This window comes from Eschrichtius robustus, chromosome 14 (assembly GCF_028021215.1).
Source record: "Eschrichtius robustus isolate mEscRob2 chromosome 14, mEscRob2.pri, whole genome shotgun sequence".
NCBI classification, from domain to species: Eukaryota; Metazoa; Chordata; class Mammalia; order Artiodactyla; family Eschrichtiidae; genus Eschrichtius; species Eschrichtius robustus.
The window spans coordinates 15,385,738-15,412,417 of record NC_090837.1 but is presented as its reverse complement, the minus strand read 5'-3'; the positions used below and the strand labels follow the sequence as shown (position 1 = coordinate 15,412,417).

At 53.5% G+C, this 26,680-nt stretch overlaps 1 protein-coding gene across 1 annotated transcript in view; it reads right to left on the bottom strand.

Moving 5' to 3' along the window:
* DTX1 (deltex E3 ubiquitin ligase 1) overlaps nt 1-18,475 on the bottom strand; it is a 35,325-nt gene extending 16,850 nt beyond the window's left edge. The window contains exons 1-2 of the mRNA XM_068563316.1: nt 18,217-18,475; nt 873-1,551 (exon numbers count right to left, since the gene is read on the bottom strand). Of these exons, the coding sequence (XP_068419417.1) occupies nt 873-1,551; nt 18,217-18,475 (938 nt within the window). The remainder of the gene's footprint in view (nt 1-872; nt 1,552-18,216) is intronic.
* Nucleotides 18,476-26,680: the final 8,205 nt, after the last annotated feature.

Below are 26,680 nucleotides of genomic sequence, written 5' to 3'. Positions count from 1 at the left end.
GCAGTGCCTGGATGCCTTAATCCAGGGACTTCCAAAACTGGTATGAGCCGGGTTCCCTTCCTCAGTGAAATCCTGCTGGGAAAGCCAGTCCACAAAAGAGATTCCAAAAAGGGCTGCTCTGGTTAAAACAAGAGCAGAGAGGCTGGCTCTTTTGTGCCTGACTTCTTAAGCACCACCCTCTCCTGCCACTATCTCGGGTCACCCCAGGAGTCCCTAAAGCCCAGCTTGAAAATCATAGTATTAGCCCCAAGCGACGGTGCTATTTAGATGTGGCCTATAGGGGAAATATTTTGGACAAGGGCCTAATGCTTGCTTGAGCCTCCACATGACATGGGTATGGACTGGGGCAGGGGTGGAAACCCTCTAAAAATTCGAAGACAACACAGCACAGCATCCTGGAATTGGTGTGAATTCCAAACCCTGCCCTCCACCTGGGTGGCCGTCAGCAGGTGCCATACCTCTCCCAGCCTCAGCCTCCCCGTCTGTAACAGGGGCATGGTGGAATTTTGGGGTGTGTGTGTGTGTAATAAATGAGGTGGTGTACATAAAGAGTTTAGTAAGTAGTAAACATGGACTGTACGCCATTATAGTTGCTGCTATGGACCCATCACTGTGAATTGTGTGATCTGGGAAATGTTACTAACTCTCCCCATGCTTCAGTTTCCTCATCTGTAAACTGGGGATGATGGCGCTCCCTACCTCACAGGGTCCTTGTGCCTGGAGATAAATGAGCGTTAAGGTGCTTAGCTAACGCTTGGCACATAGTGAATACTTCATAGATGCTAGATATCACTTGTGATTATTATAATTACTGTAATTCTTTGTTCCTAGCCCCAGTCGGCAGCCACCCCTGCGCCCAGGGCCCGGCTTACCCCGGCGGGATGGAGGCACGCGCGCTCACGCTGGTGGCGCGCTGGGGCCCGGGCCGGTTGAGGTTGTTCTGCCCCGGGGTGGGCGCGCCGCTGGGGGCGCTCGGGCTCCGCGGGGACGCGCCGGGGGGCTGCGCGGGCTCGGCGGGGCCGGCGGCGGGCGCGGCCCAGAGCGCGGCGCCTGCGAAGGTGGCGCTGGGGCGCACGGCGAGCGTGCCCGCTGGTCCTCCGGGCGGCGGCTGGGGCGGCGGGGGCGCGGGGGGCGCCTTGCGGCGCTGCGAAGCCAAGATGGCGTTGGAAGCGGCCCGCGTGCTGTTGACCAGCAGGCACTGCTGGCACGAGCAGGGCTGACCCGAGCTGGCGCCCACGGGCCACGACTGCGACTTGGGGATGGAGCCGACGGTGAGCGGGTAGGCGAGGTCCAGGCGGCGGCGCAGGCGGCGGCGCCGGCGCGTCTGGCGGTTCATCTGCGACATGCTGTTGAAGTAGATGAGGTAGCAGAAGCCGAGCGACGAGAGGTCGAGCCACGGGTGCTGCTTCTCGTAGGCGTTCTGGATGGTGATGCAGATGTCCATGTCGTAGGCCGTCCACGCGCCGCCGTCGTTCTCCCACTCCCACACGATGCCCTTGCCCGGCGCCGACGACGGGTCGTAGAAGTTGCGCCGCACCGGCCGCATGGTGCCTGTGCTCACAAGGGGGACGGGAGTCAGGACGGAGGGCCGTTAACATCCGCGGCCAGGGGAATCGGGACAGGCCGGAGGGGCGGGGGACAACACCGGGGTCAGCACGGGTGGAGGGTCAGTACGGGCTGGGGCGAGCTTGAGGGTCAGCACATATGGGTTGGGGCGAGAGGAGCGCGGGCCCGGGGAGGGGTTGCGTGGAAGGCAAAGAAGCGGGGTGTCAGGACGGGGATGCAAGTCAGCAGGGGGGCAGGGGACGCAAGCTGCCCCCACCACTCAAGGGTCAACACAGGCACTGAAGCAGTGGCCCATCACAGGCCCTGGGGGAGGAGAAGGGAGAAGGGGGTGTGGGTTGTTTAGACAAGGAGGGGGTGGGAAACAGAGTCAGAGCCTGAGGTGGGAGCCGGGATCAACAGAGGCCACGACCGTGCGGACACTGATGGTCCTTCTTTCCTTCATTAGTTCACTCATTCAGTAATCCATTCATCAGTCCATCCATTCATTAATTACTTCAAGCACAAGTTCATTTATGCATTCCTTAATTCTTTCATTCGTGCATTCCTTTATTCATGCCTTGGTTTGTGCATTCATGTATTCCTCAGTTCATTCATTCAATAATTCTCTCATTAGCTCATTCACCCTTGCCTGCCATCATTCATGCCTGCACTTACTCTCCTTCAGCAACTTTATCCATGATTTCAGTCATTCCTTCACTTACGACCATCCTATATAAAAAAGTGCACCCTTCCACATTCCTCCTTTCCCCTCTCTCCTTCCCTGTTCCATCTGGTATACTTATTATATGTTACATATATATCTTCCTTTCTGTCTGTCTCCTCCCACTAGAATGTCACTGCCACAAGGCAAGGACTTCGTTTTATTCACTGCTGTATCCCCAGTGCCTGCACACAGTAGGTGTTCACTAGATATTTGCTGAATGTGTGAATGAATTCGTTAGTTCAGATATTGATCCGTTCTGAGTTCGGTTATTTTATTCTTTCACGCCTTTTGCTATCCTTGCATTGGTCCATTCCTTCATCCACTTATTTATTCCTTTTTTCACGCATCTGTTCATTTATCTGTTCCTTCTTTTAGCAAACATGCTGCCTGTCTGCTCTGTGGAGGGCTTCGTGCTGAGCGGTCATTCAAAATGAACATAACCACGTGACAACCCCAGCCAGGTGGGTATTCATGCTCCCATTTTAAAAACAGGGGCCCTGAAGTTTGGCTCCCAACCTCTGCTCCATGCTTCCCAATTCTAGATGCTTCCTGAGAGCAAGGCTCCATGGACACTGGGTTAAAAAGAGATGAACAAGGTCCAGGCTGCAAGACTTCTCAGTGCCTTTAGCCTGCTCTGTGCCTTGGGGCCAGTGTAGAGAGATTCTTTTGGTTCACGTGGCACACTGGCAGGAAGGCTGCACACTTGACTGCTCCTCAACTGTGGGCAAGTCCCTTAAGTCTCCCTAAGTCTCGGTGGCCCCATCTTGAAAATGAAGGTGATGATAATCCATGAGCCACCCCTCCCCTCTCACACGGGGCTGCTGGGAGGATTTGGTGAGAATAGCCACAGAGCACAGGGTCTGGGTGGGGCACCAGGGCTGGGAGGCAGACAGACCTCATTTCAAGCCCCACCTGCCCAACTTTCCAGCTGTGTGTCTGTGGTCAGGCGACTCAATGGCTCTGAGCCTCAGTTTTATCATCTCGAAAATGGGCACAAGCAGACCTTCCTTATAAGGTTGCTAAAAGGATCCATCAAGACAAATAGTGTCTCTACTCTGATGATTCCAATATCCTCTCCCCTTAGAGCCAGACTTGTGTATCCAGCTGCTCCCCCTGCACCTTCCCATGCAGGTCCAATGGGCTTCCCAAACTCAGCTCTGCCAGAGCAGAGCTGTGATCTTCCTCCACCCCAAACCTGCTCCTCCTGAAGCCTTCCTTGTTTCAGTTACTGGCAGCTCCATCCTTCCTTTTGCTCAAGCCCCAAACCCCCAATCCTTGGACCCATCCCTGACTTCTCATGTCATACCCCACATCCAATCTATCAGTAAATCCAGTGGTCTCTATCTGCAAATACATCCCATATCTGACCACTTCTCCCTCTCCCCGTCGCACCAAATCTACCTGGTCCAAGCCACTGTGTTTCTCTTGCCTGGACTATTGCAGTAGACTCATTACTGGTCACTGCTTCTGTCCTTGCCTTCTGTCGTCTCTTCCCCACACGGCAGCCAGAGGGATCTCATTCAATGCAAGTCAGATCACGTTCTCCTTCGGCTCAAAATTCTCCCATGGTTCCCTGCTTACTTGGAGTCAGAGTCAAAGTCCTGGCCATGACCTACAAAGCAGCACATTCTCTATAAAGCCTCTACAAAGTCCCACGGGTCTATAAAGCCCACCTCTCACTCACTCCCTGGCCCCACTGCTGTTCCTCAAACATCTGAAGCAATGTCCAGCCTCAGGCCCTTTGCATTTGCTCTCCCCTCCCCCTGGAATATGACCTAGCCACTCCCAGACGTTCTCACAGTTTTCTCCCTCCTTTCTTTTAGGTCTCTGTTCAAACATCCCCTCATTGGAAACGCCACCCTTCCATTGCCCTCCATTGCCATCCTCTTCCCTTGCACTATCCCTCTTCCTGGCACTCAGTGCTACCTGCATGATACATTCATCTGCAGACTTGCTTTACTCTCTGTCTCCCCCGTACAAGGTCAGGGATCTTGCCTGCTTTACTCCTGACTCTATCCCCTGTGCCTAGCACAGTGCCTAGCATGCAGTGGGCCCTCCCTACATGGGGAGTGTTTCCACTGTCAACTGGCACAACCCCAGGGTGCCTGGCCCTGGAATCTGCAGCCAGATGGATGAGGACCCATCATGGTCCATCCTGAGGACCCCCTCCTTCCCCTGCCTTGTTTAAGCTTCTCTCTCCTGGGCACAGACTCTATCTGACCTTCACTTGGGTCCCGACCCAGGGCTGAAACAGCTAGTCCTCTGCTCTCTCCTCTGTTTGAATCCCAAGGTCTATGGGCTATCCCCTGCTCCCTGTCAACCACCCAGACTCCGAGAGCTGGGGAAGTCGAGGCACAGAGCTGTAGCTGTAATGAGAGAAGCGTGGTGGGCGTGGAGTCCCCGGGCTCCTGTAATGTGCCAGTCAATCAAATGAAAACTCCCCCCCTCCCAGGCCTCCAGGGCAGCCTCATTCTCCAGTCTGTTTTATTTTAATTTAGCATGCGCATATTGACTTTTTCCTTGACAACGGTGTTCTTCCAGGGCAGGCCTGAGAGGGGATTAGTTAGAGGGAAAATCTGGGATCCTGTTCCCACTCTGCTCCTGAGTCCTGGTCTTCCCCTCTCAGAGCCTCAGTTTCCTCATCTGCAAAATGAGGGCTCGTGACAGGTGATCTTCAGGTCCGATGTGTCCAAAGTACCATCATTAGCCTCCCAGTTAAGGGTTGAGGTGCTGTGTTACATGGAAGGTGTAACCCCTGAATGGGAAGGCAGGGGGTGGGAACTTGCTATATTTAATCACCTGTGTGCCAGGTCTTGAGCTGGGCAGGGCAGGGTCAGGGGCGGGAGGGGCAGAGTGAAGTGGTTGAGAGAAACAGCTCAGAAGTCTCACAGGCCATGTGCCAGTCCTGGCTCCACATTTAGCCTCAGTGTCCTCATCTGTCAAATGGGGGTATTAATACCCACCCCCAAGGAATTACTGTGGGGCAAAGTAAGATAATGCACGTCATAGATGCTTGGCAGAGCGCTTGGCTACAGTAAGTGCTTGAGGAATGTTAGCTAAGATGCTGTTATTATTATATACATTACCCACATTCACCTTTTCCCAGCCCTTGGTCCCTTGGCAAACTCCTATTCACCCAACAAAACCCTCTACGTGCCCACCTCCTCCAGGAAGTGCTTTTCCGTTCTGCTGCTATAGCTAGCACATGCAGCTTTTTACTGCATGTATATCTTTGCACTATCATTAAGTGATTTGTTTTTGTTCTTAATCTCCCTCACTGGTTGATGACTTTCAGGAGAACAAGGACCAGGTCAGATCTATGTTTTTGTTCCCAGCACTAGGCACAAGGCGCAAATGAGGCATCTGCAACTGAAACAGGCAACCTACTTGGCATAGGTCAGGGCTCAGAGGGAGTGGGAAAGAGGAGGGGTTGGTTTTGATAGAGAGGGAGTGCAGACTGGAACAGAGGCCAAAGTGCACAAGGGGTCCCCGGGGAAGGAGGGACAGGGTTCCAAAGGTCAGCATTGGCCAGCTCTGTAACAAAGGACTCTGGGAGCTCCTCCCAGCCAGCTCAGGGCCAGCCAGCCCAGGCGTCCCTCTCTCCAGGGCTCTATTTAGCAGGTATTGATTTTCCTGCCTGTTTACTGGTAGTTATTAAAGGCTGCGTCCCTGGAGTCCTTTTCAAACGAGATCGGAACCTGGTGAGCTGGAGTAATTAGGGCAGCTGCCGTCCTCCCCGCTGGGCCCTGCACCCTGAAGCGCCCAGCGCTGCCTGCCTGCCTGTCCGTCCACCTCCCAGCTCACGCTGGCCGTGCACCAGGCCGAGGGGGGCCAGCTGGTTCCCTGGTGACCTGCCTGGGCTGTGATCTCGAGATTTCCAAGGGAGCAGCAGCGGAAACACTCTTTCTCTTCCCCAGTGGCCCTGGCCTAGATTTTCGGCCAGAACAATGGGTCTAAGATGAGGCTGGAGGTTCCTCAGCCTGGGAGATGGGAAGGGCCTCAGACTGGTGGCCTGGATGCACGGCTGGTCTTTCTAACGTGGACCGGCTCTGCTGGGTCCACTCCCCTTCTCTGGCCTCACGGGCACCCAGCTGCGCTGTCCACCAGGGTCGGTGTCCCCGTGGCAGTTAGGAACCTGTGTCAAGCACGTACTAAAATACTGGGCCTGTTTCTGTGTCTGTTTTTGTTCCCTGTCCCCCCTACCCCCTCCTTTGTTTCTTAGGAATGTTTGGTTGAAAAATTCCAATCTTGTTCCAGCTGAACTGAGGGGAAAGGGGCTTTGGCCAAATGTCAGCTGGAGGATTGCAGGAGCTGGGCCCCTGGGGACCGGGTGTGGGGACGGCCGCAGCCACTGCAGCCAGTGACCAGTTCATGCCTGGGGCAGAGACAACCAAAGAGAGATCGAGACACAGGTGGGGGGAGCAAGAGACAGGGAGAGAGGGGACCTCCCTGGCGGTCCAGTGGCTACGACTTCACCTTCCAATGCAGAGAGCTAAGATCCCACATGCCTCACAGCCAAAAAAAACAAAACATAAAACAGAAGCAATATTGTAACAAATTCAATAAAGACTTTAAAAAACTGGTCCACATAAAAAAAAAAAATCTTAAAAAAAAAAAAAGAGGGAGAGAGAGGCACAGAGACAGAGAGAGACGCACATGCACAGAGGGCCGAGATCAAAATGGGAAATACTAAGGCAGATACAGGAGAGTGGGGGGCAGAGAGACTTAAAGAAACAGAATCCTGGGACTTCCCTGGTGGTCCAGTGGGTAAGACTCCACGCTCCCAGTTCAGGGGGCCCAGGTTCGATCCCTGGTCGGGGAACTAGATCGGGCATGCCGCAACTAAGACCCAGTGCAACCAGAATAAATATATAAATAAATAAATATTAAAAAAAAAGAAACAGAATCCTGAAGCCTAGAGACTGAGACAGTCAGGGACAGTCAGGGAGAACGAGAGAGCTAGGCCAAGAGACGGAGGAGCAGAGAGGGGGGACGGGGGGCGGGGGGAAAGACAACAGCTACAGCAATACCAATAAAGCTAACGTTTACTGAGTCCCCACTATGTGCCAGAGGCTGTGTTCAGCACTTTCCTTGCACTATCTCATTATATCCTCACACGGTTCCTTCTAGGGAGGGACCAGAATTATTCCCGTTTTACAGGAGACAACTGAGGTCCCAGAAGAGTGAAATCTTGGGAGGGTTGGGGATAATGCTTCATTCACGGAGCAAAGGAAAGGCCAGGTTAGACTGGTTCTAAGGGGTTTAACTCAGCCAAGTGGTAGCCCAGCCTAGGATACCTCCAGCGACGGGGAACTCACTACCTCAGCTTTGCCCTCAGTTGTTTCACTGTGAGAGGTTTCTGGCTGGAGAACGTGGTCCTGATCTGACCCCTCTGCCTGAAGGTGGGGTGTGCGGGTGTCTCAGCCCCCCAGCTTTTGGCTTTAAGAAAAAGCTGACTCTGTAGAGAGACGGGAGGGTTCTGAGCCCTCCTCTCTGCCCCTCTAGCCTCCAAAGTGTTCCTCCCTGCGCTGAGCCAGTCCCAAGGCCCAGCAACAAACCACTCCCTCTGGGGGTGGCTTCCCGGAGGGAAGTGACCTCAGTTTGGGGGCACCCAGACCCTGACGGGAAGGGGGGCCCGTGGGAGGCAGTCATGGGACATCCTGTCAGGTGGGGGGAGTCCCGCTGCTGGCTGAGGCCTGTGATTGGGGGCTGGGCAGTGGGTTAAGCATGAGTTCAACACCCACTGGAGGCCAGGCCCCAATGGGGTAGTTTCCTGATTCCTCCCCCAACCCAGAAGTCATCATAACCATCATTCTCGCGCAGAGAACACACTTTTGTGGCCCAGGCTCATGTGAACTCATTTAATCCTCACAATGGCCCTATGAGGTAGGGATATTACCATCCCATTTTATTTTATTTGTTTTGGCCGCGCTGCGGAGCTTGAGGGATCTTAGTTCCCTGACAAGGGATGGAACTTAGGCCCCGGCAGTGAAAGTGCCAAGTCTTAACCACTGGACTGCCAGGGAATTCACCATCCCATTCTAGAGGCAAGGAAATAGAGGCACAGAGCAGTGTAGTAACATGTCCAAGGTTATCTGCAAGGAAGTGGTCCAGCCAGAAGCCATCCCAAGGCCACCCGGCTCCAGGCGTTCCCTTCACTGCTCCACTTGTACTAGCCCATGTTCCAGGGGAGGCAACTGAGGCATGGAGGTTACACAGTGAGTAAGGGACACAGCTGAGGTTCAAACCCAGACTGTTATATGGCCTTCTGGAATAGCGACCCTCTCCCTTAACCACTCGACTGATTATCTGCGTGGCTGGCCAACTCCCTGACAGCAGTAACAATAGCCATCCTGCTTTATCGAATTCTTCTGTGCCAGCTACCGTGCCAAGGGCTTATGTGCACCCTCCAGTCCTTGCGATAGCCCTAGAGGTTTTGTGCACTATTGTTAGCCCCATTTGGCAGATGGGGAAACTGAGGCTCCTTGGGAGGACTTGGAGGTCCACCTGGGGGTGGTGGCTGGGCTGGGATTCGAACTGCAGTCTGTGGACCCGGGGCACCTCCCTCTCCCTCCCGCCCTGTGATCAGTAATCCCGCAGTGTTCTGTTTCCCTCCAAGCTCTCCCAGGGGACTTGTCAACAGAGCCACGGCCCATTAGCGGTTTCTGCACATCTGAAGCTGGCCCAGGCTCCCCAGGGTCTGCTGGCAGCTGGGCAGGAGAGGGGAGGGGTTCTCCAGCCCTGCCTGGGGAAGGCTGAGGGGCTGCACGGCACTCGGAGAGGCTACCACCTTCAAATTGGTTTCAAAAGGCCCTCGCTCTGGAGGCCGCTGGCAGCTGCAAGCTGGCTTTGCCCACTTTATGGGCTGTGTGTGTGGCTTCCCAGTCACCTAGCTTCCAACACACTCGGGTTCAGACCCCCAGGCACGGCAGCAGCAGCTGAGAGATGGAGATGAGAGGGTAGGAAACAGAAGGAGCAGAGAGTCCTCTATCTCCTGGAGCCCTCAGTGGTGTTGGGCAACTGCCCTGATCCTACCAAGCCTCTGCTTCCTCATCTGTGAAATAGACATCCTCTTCCTCCTCCTCATCATGATGGTAAACACTCACAGAGGGTCTACTCTGTGCCAGGTACTGCTCTAAGTGTTTCACATGTTAATTCTTAATCCACATTACACTCTACAGAACAGGTACCATTATTATCATTGCCTTGTACAATTGCCAAAACAGAGAGGTGAAGTGATTTACCCAAATCACACAGCTAAGTTATTAAGCCAGGATTCAAGCCAGCCAGATTTGAACTTCTTCCCCCTTCCACTGCCACCACCCTGGTCCAAGCCACCATGACTGCTTGCCTAGACTACTGCAGCAGCCTCCGTCCTATGTCCCAGTTTCCACCTTTCGCACCCTGTAATGCATTCTCCCAAGGCAGCCAGAGGATCTTTCACAAACTCAAGTCTGACCACATCACTCCTCTGCTCAACACCCATCAATAGCTCCCTAGTGCCCTTACGAATGAATCAGCCTAAGCTCTTTAGCTCATCTTCAAGGCCCATTACAAGCTGTCCGCACAGCCTCACACTCTAACGACACCAAACTTCTAGTTATTCTCTGAACACATCACGCATGGCTATGCCTCTGTGTATTTGCACATGCTGTTCCCTCTGTCTGGAATGTCCTTCAACCCTCACCACCCCACTTCCCTCCCTGCCGAGTTCCTACATACTTGTCATGGTTCAGCTCAAGCGCTGTCCTCTTAAAATCTTCTCTGCCATCCTCAGGGAGAGTCACTCCCTCCTTGGGACTCACATAGCACCTTGCACCTGCAGTACCACCATTAAAGCACAGAGCTCACTAAGTGTTGAGGCGTCTCTTCCCTCCAGCTTGGAAGCCTCTCAAAGGCTGGGCTGGCTTTCAGCCACCTTAACATCCCTCCGTAGCCAGGAGCGCAGGGAAGTAGGTACTTGGAAAATGCTAGCTAAATGAATGAATGAGTGAGTGAATGAATGAATGACCAAATACACACAAGTGAACCTACCTGAGTACTACAAATGACTAGGCTGGAGATTGCAAGTTGAGGGTGAATTTGATTTTGTCTTGGGCGCCACGCTATTTACATCTTGTAAATATAATGACCAGGCATTTAAAAACTGGGGTGGGCTCAGTCAAGTCTGGATTTCAAAAATCACCAAATATCCAAAGAGGCAGCCACAAGGGTTGGTCTTCTTGGCAACAGTTAGCAGAAGCTGAGTCACAGTCACTCCATTCATGTTTTCAAGTGTTTACTGAGTGCCTACTGTGTACCAGGCACTAGAGAACAACAGTTGAACGCCGTTGCCTTCCCAGCCACTGCACACACTTCTATTGGCTGCCCGGGCCCTGGAAGCATCTGAATTTTCAGCCTCTTTCTGGATGGGGAAATTGGAACCCAGAAAGCGAAAGGGGCTTTGTCCAAATCACCTACAACTTAGAGATAGATCTTGACCCCAGGCTCCTTGACTCTTATTTTCACAGCCCCAGGTGACCAAGACCTTGGCATGAGTGAACCTTTGTTCCCTAGAAGAGAGGAACCTGGGGAGGGCTCCATAATGTGCAATTTCAGGTGAACCCTACGCTTTGCCTGGTGTGCTCTGCTTGCAGTGGGCAGGAGAGGGGACAAAGGCTCAGTGTCGGCGGGGCCCAGCCTGTCATCGGCAGAAGAGGTGGTTACGCTGCAGCTGCTGGCAGGACTGTCCCGGTCACCAGCGCTGCCTTCTTTGATTGCTTCCTCCTTTGTTCTGCATTTCAGGGCGTTCAGCTCCACGGCCCGGTGCCAGACTCCCTCCCATCGCCCATCACCCGCCTGCCACTCCTATTCAGGCAGGTGGAGGTGGCAGCCTGGAGCAGCTCCAGAGGGACGATGGGAGGAGCCCAGAGAGGGAGAGGTGCTTGGCCAGGGTGACAGAGCAAGGATGCAGCTACACAGGACCTGGGGGGGGGGACTCAGTCTCCAGCCTGCTTGCTCCTGGAGCCCAAAGATCAGGAACAGCCCCTTATCCCGGACCTCCTCGGTGTCTGGCCTCCTGTATCATGCCCATCACCCCTACCAAAATACAAGGGCTTTGAGGGGAGCGATTTGTATCTGTCCTGTTCACTGCTGCATCCCTAGTGCCTAGGACAGTGTCTGGCCCATAGTAGGTGCTCATTAAATTCCTGCTGAATGAATGAACAAATTAATACTGACCACAATCCCATGAGATAGGTCCTGTTGTTAGGCCCATATTACAGAGGAGGAAACTGAGGCCCATGGAGAGAGTGTGGTTTACCCAAAGTCAAAAGGCAGCACCCCCTCACACCCTCACCGCACCCCACAGTCACCAGAGAGCTGCAAAGAAGGGAATCTAGAGCCTGGGCCTCACCAACAAGGCTCCCTGAGGAAGCCAGTTCCAGACTTGGGGCCCCTTGCTCTCAGCTGGTATCAGCCAAGGGCAGCTGGCGGCTGGTGGGCTGCCTTTGTGGACTGGGAGGCCAGGGGGACTCATGGGGGGGCAACTGTCTTGGGACCTGGAGGCTGTGCTGCGGAGTGGCTACCACTGGGTGTGATGCAGGAGTGAGAGGAAGGAGGGAGGCCCAGGGAGACACAGATGTGGGGGGAGGGAGGCGTGGGAGGGCCCTGGGCACCTTCCATACCCTGAAAATACCACACTGAGGCGGGAGCTAGGGATCCCACTGCCCACAGCCTGAATGGGCAGCTCCACTGTGGCCAGTCCTGCCCCCATCACCTCCCCATCCTGGCCCCTCCTCATTACCCTCCCATCACATCCCCCATCACCCCCTCTGTAGAACCCCCATGCCTCCCCCTTCACTACCCTCCATCACAGCCGTTATTACCCTCCCCATCACGGTCCCCTTTATCACACCCCCAACTCCACCCCACCATCAATAGCTCCAGTCATAGGCCCCATCGCCTCCCCGGCCCCTCCCCCCTCCACGGCTCTCATCACCTTCCCTATCACCTCCCCTACTCCAGCCCCACACTTCCGCATCACAGCTTCCATCACCTCCCTCGTCTCTAGGTCAGACCCTAGCTCCCTTGGACCGATGAGGAGGGGGGGTTGGAGAGAGCAGGAAAGGATGGAGAGGGGAGCAGGAGAGGCAGGGTACATGAGAGGAGAGAGAAGAGGCTATGAGGAGGATTTGACCCAGGATCTCTCACACCCACACCCCACAGGAGTGGTCCAGCCGTGGGTGGCGCTGTCCAAGGTGCTGGGGCAGCCAGGCCTGGCGCAGGGCGGGCGCCGCAGACCACCTAGATCTGACTCTCTGATCCATCTCTTCCTAGCTTGGGCAGGTGGATCCCCACCCTCTGAGCCTCACCTTTGCTATGCATAACACGGGTCAGGACGGGCCTGCGTCAGCCCCTGCCCAGCCTGCTTCAGCTCTGGCCTCCAAGGGCCCATGATTAACGACGCTGGTCCTGCAGTGTGACTCTGGGTCCCCTGGGGCCTGGCCGCTAAAGGGTGACAGCTGGCAGCCCAGCCATGCCCGGTGGGACTCAAGAGGCCTCCCTTCCTCTCCTTACCTCTTCCCACTTCTGTCACTGCCTCCGTTTTCCACTCAGGCCTGGGTTTCCTCCAGCCAGAAGTGTTTCTCAAACCGTACAGACTCTTGGAGGATTCCTCCTCCAGGAAGTCCTCCCTCTCAGAGGCCCCAGGCACACACTGCCCACATCACTTGGCCAAGGGCAGCCTGTACCTCTCCTATGAGGTGTTTAGATATTTTTCCTACTTGAACGTGAGTACTATGAGCAAAGTAATATTCTCCATGCTTTTAGCTACATTACCTCATTCAGTCCTCACGGTAATAATCCTCTCAGGTAGGGACTATTCTTATTCCCATTTTACAGAGCAGGAATCTGAGGTTCAGAGAGGTTAAGCGGCTTGCCCATGGTCACACAGCCAGCAAGGGGCCAGGCTGGAATTCAGATCTATATCTGAATCCAAGAGCTCAACTTCCATTCCCATGATACGTATTGATATTTGTCTTTGACTTCACTAGACCCTGAAATCAGTTTGGCAGGGGTCTTGTCCTTCTTTCTGAGTTCCTAGGAACGAGCCCAGGGCGTGACACCCACGTACGGACTAGTTGGACCTGCGGCCACCAGTGGACGGACCCCTCCCGGTCCAAACGCACATCATCCTTCTTGCCCCTGGTGTCAGGCCCAGCCCCCTGGGGCCCTCCAGGTTGTCTGCGAGAGGGTCCCAAGGGGTCCTGTAACCGCGTAGCTGGGCCCTGGAGGCCTCTGGGGTTGCACAGGCTGTTCCTGCTTTGGTACACAATCTGGCAACAAGTCAGAGCTCTCAAGGGAGAAGGGGGAGGGGACTCTCTCAGCTGGCTCGTTGAATGTCACCTTATTCTCCACCTTGAGACCTGTCTGAGAGGCCTGGGTTCCAGAAGAGTGATCGACTGTGTGACTTTGGGCAAGTCACTCACCTTCTCTGGGCCTCTGTCTCTCCATCGATACAACGACCTGCCTAGGAGTCTAAATTCTGGTGGTGCCTTCCCCAGTGATGGCTGCTCTTCCCGCTGCGTGGCCCTACCTGGTCTCCAACAGCCTAAGTGTGTCTTCAGACAGGATGTCCCCATAAGGGCACCAGGGCTGAGTGGAGCCCCAGCAACCCAGAGAAGGGATGATGTAGGCTTGAAAGGTGCTGAAACCAGCTGCCACCTGTGACTCCAGCCTGACAGCTTGCCAGGCACAGCTGTGCTTTGAGTTGTGGGGACAGCAGTTGTGGATGGTCCCCAGCCTGGCCTCACCCAGCCTCAGCTGTCCCATCTACAGAATGGGCAGAGGGCTGCCATAAGTGCCCCCAGCAGCAGTGGGAGAAGAGAATGGGCATCACCAGTCAGTCCGAAAGGTGGCCCTCCCCCTGCCCCCAGCCATGTGAGCTCAGGGAGAAATCTGGAAATTGCCTAGGAATTGGTTAGGTCATATGCCTGTGAAAGGAACACCAGGGTCACAGCATCCCTGCCACTTGGGTTCCAGACATGCTGGGCTTCAAAGGGAACCTCACCCCCTGTAGAGAGTGATGAAAACAGCCCAGCAGGGGAGAGGTGACGGGGCACCAGCTGAACAAACAGCAGCCCCCATGGGACCAGGCCTGGCCCTTCCCTTGTGGTCCAAGCCTGACATCTGGGCTTTCTTCCACTGGCCGCATGACAGGCATATAGACAGGGCATTTGTGGGTCAAGCAGATTGGTGCTGTGTGCGTGTATGCACACACGTGTGCACCTCGGCACACGCCACGAAGCGAGTATTTCTGTATAGGCCACACTGGGCATGCCGTGGCACCACTGCTGTCCTACCCCGTGGGCAGGTTAAGAACATATTAGGGCACGGGTTGGTGAACTGCAGCCCATGGGTCAAATCCACCCGCTGCCTGCTTTTGCACAGCTCACGAGCTGAGTGGTTTTTACATTTTCAAATGGTTGGGAAAAAAAAAGATTTCATGACCCGTGAAAATTATATGAAATTCAAATGTCAGTGGCTGTAACTAGTTTTATCAGAACACAGACACATTCATTCATTTGCATACTGTCTGGCTGCTTTCAAACTACAGCAGGAGAGTTAAGCTATAGCAGCAGTTACAATAGAGACTGTAGGGCCCACAGAGGCTAAACTATTTACTATCTGACCTTATCAGCAAGTCTGCAGCTCCAAAGTCAGGGTGCTGGGGCATGCTGCTACCTCCCACAAAAACTTAAAGTTCAGCTTCAATGAACCTATCAAGAATTTTACAATTAGAAAATCTAGAGAGAGGTTGTGTTCATTTCAGTACATACACGTGAGCTTTGGGTTTTCAACTTTATATTGTTTGTGTGTGTGTGTGTGTCTGTGTACCACGATCTTCAAGATTTAGGATCTCCGACTCATCTTTCATGCATCTGTAGTGTTCAGCACATGCTAGGCACATGGTGGGTAATTAGTTAAGGTCTGTGGGATAAAATAACATGTGTGGTTCTCTCCATCAACTCAACAGTCCTGCTAGCAAAGCGATACTCTTGCCCATTTCATAGATGTGGAAACTGAGGTCTGGACAGGTGACAACGCCTGCTTGAGGCTCTTTCCTGGACCATTAACTATGAGGACAAGATGTCCTTCCTTGACTTTGTATTGCTCCTGGGAGAAGTGGGCGATCACATTATAACACATCTGGTGGGAGACATCTTGCCCCTCCCTCTAGCAGTTTTCCAGGCATCCTAGGTCCCCTGCCAGCCCCATAGGTTTCCAGGCCTTCCTCCCTTGCTGGGGGGTCTTGGCAGGCTCCCAGGAGCCTGTGGAGGGATGAGTATTTTTTTTTCCCTTTTCCGGCAAACAGGGGGCAGGTGTGGAGTGAGCAGCTCCTGGAGGGGGCAGTGGGAAGACGACTGAAATTGAACTTTTGGGGGATCCAGCGAGGCTGACCCATAAGAGGGGTGTCATTGAGAGCAAGGGACCTGCTGAAAGGGGGAATGGAGGGAGTTTGGGGAGTTAGGAGCCCAAGTGGGGGTGTGGGGATAGAAAAGGAGCCCCGAACAGGGGTGTGGAGATCAAGGGCAAAGTGGCCAAGTTGGCAACCTCGGGTGGGGCTATCGCTGCTTCTGAGGACCATAAGTCACGCCCTGGAAAATCCGCACCCCCCCCGACCGCTAGCTTTGAATCTACAGAATGCAGACCACCGAGCCAAGGAGAAAACACACTCCTGCTGTCACACCCCTGCCCTCCACCAGAGACGGTTCCGGGATAAACCAGAGAGAATGGGGCAGGGGACGCCTAGCAATTCACCATCAGGGACGCTGGAAGGATTGGCACCAGGACTCAATGGTGACTTCCTCTGCTCTCAGGATAAAATCCAAAGCCCTTTTTCATGGCTGTCCAGTGCTGTATGTCTGGTCCCTGTTCCAGCCTCATCTTGTACCACCTTCCCCTCATCCACTGCACTCCAAACGCAATGGATTGGAACGTACTCTGCTCCTTCCCACCACAGGGCCTTTGCACTGGCTGTTCCCTCTGCTGGGAACACTGTCTCCCACACTCATTCTTTAGATTTCTATTCAAACCTGACTTCCTCAGATTAGCCTTCTTGACCACTCCTAGACCAAGTTTATTTCATGTTCTCAGACCTGCAACTGATTATCTGTGTGGTTATGTGTTTGCTTGCTTGCCGACTACATTGGAATCTCCAGCATAGGTCCTCCACAAATAGACCTCTACTAAGGACCCTGGCTGTCTTTTTTTTTCTTTTTTCTTTTGGCCGTGCTGCGTGGCTTGCAGGATCTTAGTTCCTTGACCAGGGATCGAACCAGGGCCACGGCAGTGAAAGCGCCAAGTCCTAACCCCTGGACCACCAGGGAATTCCCTGACCTTGGCTGTCTTGCTCCTTGCAGTATTCTAGGGCTTATTATGGGGTCTGACACACAACAGGAGGTCAGTAAATCGATGATGGCGTGAATGAATGATTGGTACCACCAGTGACTGCTGCCAATACCTGGTGTTTTGGAATACAGACGTACTGAAATGTAACATCAACAAACCATCTGTTATGATTTTGCCTGTGTTTCCACACTTGGTGACCACCCTGTAGGCACCAAGCAATGTTCTAGAGCAGAGCTATCCACTAGAACTTTCTTTGTTGATGGTGATGTTCTGGATCTATGCTGTCCAATACAGTAGCCACAAGACACATGCGGCTATTGAGCACTTGAAATGTGGCTAGTGGGACCGAGGAATTAAATTTTACTTAATTTTAATTAAGTGTAAATTTAAGTTGCCACATGGGCTTAGTGGCTACCGTATTGGACAGCCCAGCTCTAAGAGAGAAGGAAAGTGTCCTACTGTCCCCAAGGTTGCTACATGCAGTTTTGTCATCTAGGGATTCACTGTAATTCCCTCAAACCTCCATCAGCTGGTCCTTGGGGGTGAACATGCCAAGGATTCCTTGGCAGCTTCCATGAGGCAGGACCTCACCATTCCCCACTGCCCACCAAGATTGTCATAGAGACCACCAGGCAACAATGACTCAGGGAGATCTCCGCAGTGGTGGCAAACAAAAATGCTGAGAGTGGGACCTCCCCATTTTTATCACCATCATCACCTATCACACAGCACCAAGACTGCCACCAACCTCATCCTCTCCATCATTACCATCACACCACTCCCAAGACCACCACCAACACAACCATCAACACCACCACCACAAATTCCACAATCAATACTACCACTGACATCACCACCAACACTATCTTCTCCATCATTACCCCCCCCACCATCAACACCACCAACACCCTCACCCCCACATCATTACAACCACCATCACATCACCCCAACAATACCAATACTTAGAGCCAATATAAGATACCAGTTAAGAGTTTCGGTTCTGGAAATCAATTGGGCTTAAATTCCAGCTTTAAGTTTAAATCACTCAACTTCTGTGAGACTCAGTTTCTTCATCTGTAAAATGGGATGGCTACTACTACCACTACTACCACTAACATAATAGTAAGACTGGCTGTAACAGTTGGAAAAAATCAAATGAGGAAGTGCATGAAAAGCCTTTTTACTATGATGATTGAGCGCTAATGATCTTCTAGGTTCTTTGCTCAGTGAGCACAATTTTATTGAATCCTCACACCGCTGTGAGAGACATTGACCCATCCATCTTGCAGATGAGGAAACTGAGGCTCAGAGAGGTGATGTAACTTGCCAACAGCCCCACTCCTAATATGAGAGGCTGGATTGGAACCCAGGTCTTCAGCAGGACTTTGCTGGACTGTCCCTTTTGGGGGGAGGGGGTTGGATCAGCAGATTGGCGTTCCGCAGTTCTGTGCTCCCTCTTCAGGGATGCCGGGGGGCATTTCAGCATCCCGCCATGAAAGGTGGTATTGTGGTGGTGATGGTGGTGGTGGGGTGGGGAGGGTAGCGAGTCCACTCACCTGTGTCCTGGCGAAACTGGTGCATGGACTGCAGGTCGATGATGTAGGGCACCAGCTGGGCGTCCACTTGCCCCAGGACCACGGAACCACGGGCATCCTCCTTGAGCACGTTCTCGATGTGGTGGCACACGGTGGCTGTGTAGGGCCGCCAGCGGCTGTGCTCATTCAGCCACTCCCACACCACCACCCGGGCCACATTCTGCGGTGGGAAGCCCAGCCCGTTCACAGGCATCATCACACCCTGGCCTGGTCGTGACATGGCCGCTGCCGCCTCAGGGGCCAGGACCCTACTATTACTGGCCCAGCTCCTCCTGGGCCTGGGAGCAGGTGGGGAACTTCCTCTCTCCCCAGGGGGGCAGCAAGGACTCTCCGGCCTCCTTTCTAACTCCCGGCCCTCTCTGAGGCCCAGAGGCCTCAGTTAAAGGAGTGTGGGGTGGTGTTCCAGGCTCCAAGACCCCTTCCGGGCAGAGCCGTCTCAGATAAAGGTGCTGCTCTGGAGAGCAAGTGTCTTTCCTATGATGGGGAAAACGGTGCTCTAGATTCCTTGGTTCCCTCGGCTCCGATAAGGGAGTGAAGCAGCCGCCTCTACTCTAGGTCCCGGCTCTTTCCCGCTGGTCTCCCGTTCTTCCTGGCCGCGCAGGGCCTGTCACCAGGAGGCCCGGCCCCAGCCTGCCGCTCTCTGCAGCGCTCAGCCAGCCCTCTGCGCTCCCCACTGCGTCCCAGACCCTGCGCCTGGCTCCAGTGGGGCTGCTTGCCTTGTCTCAGGTCCGCCCCCCCGACGGCTCCCGCTGAAGGGGGCGTCCCTGTCCCCGTTGTCCCCGATCCACAGCGTCCTGGAAGGCCTGGGTGGCTGAAGAACGCACGGGGGAGGGCTGCGGCGCGTACTCCCTGCCCTCCGGCCGGGGCTGCGGCTCCGGAGCTGGGCTGGGGGACGAGGGGGGCGGGGGCCCGTGGGCACGCCCCACCCCACTCGTGCTCGCGACCTGCCAGGAGACAAGAAGGGGAGAGGGCCCTTTAAGAATAGAGCGCGGCACCCCCTCCCCCCTTCCCGGGAGAGCGATGGGTTGAGAACAATGGGGAACCGATGGGGGGGGGGGCAGCAAGGGGGGCTAAAGGGGGTCGCCTGGTCGCGCTCCCTTGGGGCGGGCCTGAAGGGAGGGCTGGGGCCGGGGGCGCGATTTCCCGAAACTCCTCGCCTGCTGCGCCCCCTCCTCAGCTCCCTGAGCGCTCCCCTCCCCCGGGGCCCGCTCCCGGCGAGGGATGCAGGGTGCGCGGGGATGTGCCAGGATGCGCGGCGCTGCAGGCGCGGCCCGGGGCCCCTCAGGGGTCGCGTCACCGAGGAGGCGAAGCCGGGAGCTGGATCGTCTATGCCTCCCTCCCTGGGGGAACAGCCCTCCCTCCCCAGAGCGCGGGCGGGCCTCCCAGAGGAGCCGGGGGTGGGGTCCCTAAGCACCCCGCGCTCTCACCGCCTCTCCTCTGCTCTGCCTCGTTCTCCGGTTCACGCTTCAGCACCGCCGCCTCCTGGGCTCCCCCCGGAGTGGGAGGGAGCCGCTGTCCCCCCTCCGTGCCCTTTCCCTCCCAGGCCGCGCGCTGGGGCGCTGGGCTTTCCACACGCTTACAGACTACCCCGCCGACCGACGGACGCGTGAGCCTGCTGCCGGCCGCCGGGATCCCGCGGGTGGGAGGCGGCCTCGGCCGTGCTCAGGGGAGGGAAGGGGGAGGGGGCGGAGAAGGAGGAAGGGGAGGAGACAGATCGCGGCCCTAAGCGCCAGCGGCGCTGACACGCGAGTCCCCGGGCGCCCCATATCCTCGGCTAGGCCCACCTGGGACCCCACGAGGCCTCCTGACCCCAGCAGGGTGCAAGGCATGGAGTGGGCTGTCCACTGGAACGCCTGCTTGAATCTTAGTCATCTTTCCATTCCAGTTGCCCAGTCCAGGGCCTGGTACAGAATAGATGCTCAATAAATGCTTGAAGGAATGGAATAAGATCCAGAGGTTGTTTAAAGAAAGATCTTAAAGCGCTCTAGGGTAGGCTTCTTTTCTCCTTCCACTATTCTGGGGGAGGGGAGTGAGGTGGGGCTGGCAGAGGGAATCGTAGAATCTGAAGTGTAAGTATGGGACAACTGAGGCCCATAGAGGGTAAGAAATAGGCCCAGGATCACACAGCAGCTTAGAGCAGTGCCCAGACAGCACCCAGCGCTGATTCTCCTACCAGTACCCAATTAGCCAGCCCAGAGCCCACTTCCCCAAGGCAACTAACCCGCTCCAGGGAAGTGGGATGGCAACAACATCTTGCCTCCAGGAGGGTGAGGTGGACCTGGGCCAGGAGGCAGAGACCTTGGAGGAAGGTAAGGGTAGGCCCTCCGTCATCTCATTAAGGGATGCCTGCAAACAACAGGTGCTCGATAAATGCTCGGTGAGGGTTGGCTGGATGGAAAAGGAGGCAGGTGGTGGCAGCAGCTCAAGTGTTAATGGGATGACCAGCTCTCCCTCCTCTGGCAGGCTGAATGCAACTGAGAACACACATCATCTTGGAGGGGGATGGACCACCCGGGGCCTGCGGGTGTTTAGATTAGGGAAGATGAAGGATATGTCCGGGAACTCCAGCCTGGGTGGCAGACGGAGGTCAGCGGCCTGTTTGGGAGCCTGTCCAGAGCAGCCCACGCTCCTCTTCCTCTCCAGGGCAGATGGTGATAAACTAGGCAAGGTCAGGGGCAGATTGCTCAGGGGAGCGTTCCCAGAACCGAACTCTGGCTCCCCAGACAGCTGGAGTGATCTTCCCCCGACACTGCGCCCCGGGGCCCCTGCTATCTCCTGCTGTCCAGTGCTCAAGGGGCTTTTCCAGATTGGGCATGACTCTGTTTGCTTCTGCCTGCTGCAGGCTAAAGACAGAGGCTCTGTATAGAGCCAGCTCTGCGGTGCTACCACTCCAACAGGATGGCTGAGCTCTGGGATTTTAGCCTGGGGTTCACCGATGGCTTTCCAGGGGTCCACGAGCCCCGTCCTCCCATTACAGGCAAACTTATATGTCTGTGCATTTTTTCTAGGAGGGCTCTGGCTTTCATCAGATTTTTCTCAAAGGAGGCTGTGACCCAAAAGATTTGGAGCTGATGCTGAACAACCTTATTTACAGAAGGGGATCTGGACCTCAGGGTGGAGAAGAAACCGGCTCAAGGTCACATGGAAATTTAGCAGCAAGTTGGAAAGAAGCCGCCAAGACTCCAGACTGTATAATGCTATTTAAGGTCTGACTAAATGTCACCTCCTCCGGGAAACCTTCGCTGAACTCATCCCATCTTCCTCTGTGTTCCTTTGCACATACCTTGATGTGACACCCTATATCACAACTAGCCGCTTCAGTGGAATCTGTCCCTGCTAGAGTGAGACATCCATGAGATCAGAGACTGTGTCTTATTCATCTTTGTGTGGTGTGGCTGGTGTTTATTACATAAGCATTGTCGTTTATTGAGTGCCTATTATGTGCCAAGGCACTTACATAATGCTCGCTCCTCTTCACAGTTGTCCTGCAGGGTAGGTAATATTGTCCTCATTTTACAGGTAGAAAAAAATCTCCTGGAGCTCAAAGGGGTGAGGTGGCTTGCCCAAGTTCCCACAGGGAGTGAGTGGCAGAGCTGGAATTTGAATCCCAAACCCTTTTGCACCACCCACATCACCATACTGCCATGGTGTTTGTTCAGTGACGAATGAATGGCAACCACCTGAGGAGCTGGTGCAGCGTGGCCCTAATGGCCCCTCTCAACTGGATTGTGGAGCATCTGGAAGTACAAAGCCCTGCTCCCCAGGCATCCTGGGAGAAAGGGATTCCAAGGAGGGGAAAGGAATTTGGCCTTAAAGGAGCTCACAATCCACTGGGGAGATACTCAGACACCAGTGGAGAAGCCACTAGAAGAAAAGCAATCCATCATGAACTCTTTTTAAAATGTATTGTATGTGTGTATGACATCCCTAGTAGAAGAATCCCAGGATTTTGTCTTCTGTGTGTTTCTGTCTTGCTTCCTTGAGGCCATGATACTAGCTGAGGTCATCAGTACAGTGAGTTGGGAGATGATTCTGCCACTTTTCTAGATCTTTGAGTGACACTTCAAATCCGAGGCTGATCCCACTTATTTAACCTGTGTGTGAGTTTCACAATGACTTTCTTGCTCTGTGATCATCAGTGATTTCAAATTTGCTGATGTAGCCATACGTCATCATCACAATTAGAAACCAGACGATGACTTTGGAGCCTGACCTAAAGGAACTTGGAGTTTGTCTTTCTTCTCAGCATTGTTGATGCCCTTAAGAGCATTGGCCAGGATGTTCATGTGCACCATTATAGCAGCATGGAAATACGGCAGAAAGAGATGACTCATTTTTTGTTCTCCTGTCCATCCATCCGTCCACCCAACCATCCATCCATCCATCCATTCATCTGTACATTCAGCTGTACAAGTACCCTCCCTCCCTCCCTCCCTTTCTCCTACCTACCCATCCCTCCATCCATCTATCCACTCATCTATCTGTCCATCTATCCATCCAAAAAATACCAGACCCAGCCCATGAGCCAGGCACTAGGCTATCTGTGGAGACACAGAGATAACCCAAATAGCATGGTTCTTGCCCTCCTGTTTCTCAGAGTCTAGTGGGAGAGTGAGCTGTGAATCAAAGAATCACATAAAGTGTGATTAAAATTTTGCAAGAGCCATGAAGAAGTTCAGGATATCATGAGGGCCTCTACCAGGGGTCCCACCAGGTCTAGGGAGTCAGGGAGGGCTTCTCAGAGGAGGTGACATTTCAGCTACTCCCCGAAGGATCCATAGTCTTAATGTGGCTAAGCCAGTGGGAGGAGGAGCAGGAATGTGCGAAGGCCCAGGGGAGGGAAAGAGCTTGGTGTGTTAAAGCAACAGAGAGGAGGCTGGAGTGGCCACTGAGAATGGATCAGGGGTGAGCGTGGGGCAAGTCGAGGTGGGCAGGGCCACCATGCAGAGCCTAGCATGGGTTTGGGATTTTTATCCTGAGAACCATGGGGAGTTACTGAAGGGGATTTAATGCAATCTGAGTTGTGTCTGAAAGAGCCTGACAGTAACTAGACTTTATTGAGCACCTACTGTATGCCCGGGGCTGGGCTAAGTGCCCCAGAGGGAGAAGTGAAGATGTGGGAACCGTTTTCTCTGGGACACAGAACAGGATGGCTTTATCTCCTAAAGCTAAGCATGTATGTATCCTACGACCCAGCAATTCTACTCCAAAGTATGCACCGTGGAGAAATGCTGGCCCATCTACACCAGGAATTACATGGAAGAATATTCATAGGGGCGCTGTCCAGAAGATTATGGTGAGGAGATTATGATGGGGCAGGGGGAACCATCTGGTTAGATGTAGGTTATTGTCAAGGCTATAGTTTTTGTTTCGAGTGGTGGTTTCACAGGTGTTTATTATATTATTAAATTTAATAATTAAATGCTGATGAGAGTAGGCTATGAATCAAGGGTTATGATTACCCCCTCTTTATTTTTTGTGAACTTGGGTTAAAGAAAAAAAGCAAGCAAGCAGGAGAGGGGCTAGAGCATGCTGCTGGTGGGAGGTGGATTGCAATTTTCTTTCTTTCTTTTTTTTTTGGCATGTGGGATCTTAGTTCCCCAACCAGGGATTGAACCCGCGCCCCTTACAGTGGAGCCCCTTGCAGTGGAAGTGCAGAATCTTAACCACTGGACCATCAGGGAAGTCCCACTTTGCAATTTTCAATCAGTTAATCAAGGAAGGCGCCACTGGGGTGACATCCGCGCCAAGACTTGAAGGAGGGGTTAGTGAACCACAGGAGAGATGTAGGGAAGGGTGTCCTAGGCAGAGGGCAAAGCAAGTGCAAACGCCCTGAGGTGGGAGTGTGCTTGGCATGCTCTAGGAATGGCAGCAGGGTCTGTGGGCTGGAGGGAGAGAGTGTGGGCACTTGTCCTGCATGGAAGAGAGAATAAAGCAGGCTTCGGGGAGGGGACAGGGAGGATGGTCCAGGGTTCCCCGAAGAGCCCAGATCCTGGATCTGCTCTTCTCAGCAATTTGCTGTTCGATTGTTTTCTTGGATTCCATGAGACACTTCAGTTTCCTTGAGGTAGTTTAACTAACTGGGTTTCTATTACTTGCAACCCAGTGAGTCCTACCTGGTTAAATCACTGACCCTGTCTGGTCCAGAAGACCATGGTGAGGGTTACTCCAGGAGAGGTTTCTCAGGAGATAAGTGCAAACTCGAGAGTAGATGCTGTGCAGTAGAAAACCACCCGGAGACGGGAGGAGACCCAGGCTGGCATCAGATACGGGGCATGGAATGGTAATTACTCCATCCGCTGAGTGCTTTTTAAGCATCAGGGATTTTATTAACTTCTTTCCATCCTCCTGGGTATTAATATAGATTTTACAGATGAGGAGACTGAGACCCAGGGAGGTAATGACATACAAAGTGAGCAGCCGAGTGGGAAAACCCCATGTCTGGTTGACGGTGAAGCCCCTGCACCTGGGATAGGAGGTCTCTGACTCATTTCCGTTGGCGTGTCCCCTCATCTTTGGGTAACTTGGGGGCAGGTGAGTCCTTGTCACTTCTGCCTCTTCTCCAGCCCCTGGGCAATCTGGAGGCCCGCGGGCAGCTAGGCGTGGTGGGCGCACTCCATCCAGGACCCGCTGTGTCTCTAGCACGGAGGGAAGGGGCCCAGAGAAAGAACGGGGTTCAGAGTCGGCTGTGGCGGGCATGTGGCAGGGATGCGGTGCAGCTCTGGGGTTTATGCAAAGCTGGTCCATCTGGGGAAGGCGGGGAGCAGAGAGGAGCTCTGACTTTCTCCAGGATCCTAGTGCATTTTTCCCCCCTCTAGAAACCGCCAGTTTCGTCCCGGGGTGGGAAGGGTGGGGAGGGCTGTGAATTGAAATGGAAGCGTAGCGCCCCCTGGTGGCCTATTTTGGGTCATTGCTCTAATGCTGGAGGGATTTCCAGGTAATTCATTTTATTTTTGCTGTGGTAAAAACGCACAACATAAAATTTATCATCTTAACCACTTGTAAGCATACAGCTCAGTCGTGTTAAGCATATTCAAATTGTTGTTCAACCAATCTTAAGAAAGTTTTCATCTCATAAAACTGAAATTCGATACCCATTAAACAACTCCCCATTCCTCCCTCCCCCCAGGCCCTGGCAATCACCGTTTTACTTTGTCTCTATGAATTTGACTGCTCTAGGGACCTCCTATAAATGGCCTCATACAGTATTTGTCTTTCTGTGACTGGCTTATTTCACTTAGCATAATTTCCCCAGGATTCTTTCCCATTGTAGCCTGTGTCAGAATCTCCTTCCTTTTTAAGGCTGAGTAATATTCCACTGTACGTACACACCACATTTTGTTTGCTTCCACCTCTTGGTTATTGTAAATAGTACTGCTATGAACATGCGTGTGCAAATATCTGAGATCCAACTTTCAATTCTTTCTAATCTATACCCGGAAGTGGAATTGCTGGATCTTACGTGCTATGGACTGACTTGTGTCTCCTCCCCCTCCCCCAATTCATTTGTTGAAGCCCTAACCCCACAGTGTGACTCTATTTGGAGACATGGCTTTTAGGATGTAATTAAGGTTGAACGAGGCCATATTGGGGTCCTGATCTGATAGGACTGGTGGCCTTATAAAAAGAGGAAGAGACGGAGTTCTCTCTCTCTTCTCCCGGTCTTCATTCACACATCGAGGAAAGGCCACATGAGGCCACAACGAGAAAGCGGTCCTTTACAAGCCAGGAAGAGAGCTCTCACCAGAACCTCACCAAACTGGCACCCTGATCTTAGACTTCTGGGCATACATTTCTGTTGTTTAAGCCCCCCAGTCTATGGTATTTTGTTATGGCAGCCTGGACTGACTAATACAATTGGTAAATCTACTTTCAGTTTTTGAGGAATCGCTGTATTGTTTTCCACCGCAGCTGCACCACTTTACACTTCCACCAACAGTGCACAAGGGTTCCAATTTCTCTGCAGCCTCACCAACACTTGTTATTTCCTATTTTGTTGATAGTAACCATCCTCATGGGTGTTGCAGGTAATTTTCCTCCTGACCATTCAGTGAAGGCTTACGTGTGCCCAGTACCGGACTAAGTGGGTTCCATGTTTGCCGTCATTTAATCCTCATGTTAGCAAGTGAAAGTGTTAGTATCATCCACATTTACAGATTAGGAAACTGAGGCACAGAGGTTGGAGGGACAAGTAACTAACTTTAATGTCACCAGCCAGTAATATTTACATCAAGGGCTCGAACTTAGTTGTGTGTCTCTCTACAGCCCAGGATCTTGACAGCAATCCTATTAACCTTGGTGATGATGGTGGTGATGAAGACAGCTAGTGGTCACAGAGCACTATGCCTGTGCCAGGTGCTGTCCTCCACTTTTTAACATATATTTTAACCCATTTAAGTTTTATAACAATGCTATGAGATATAAT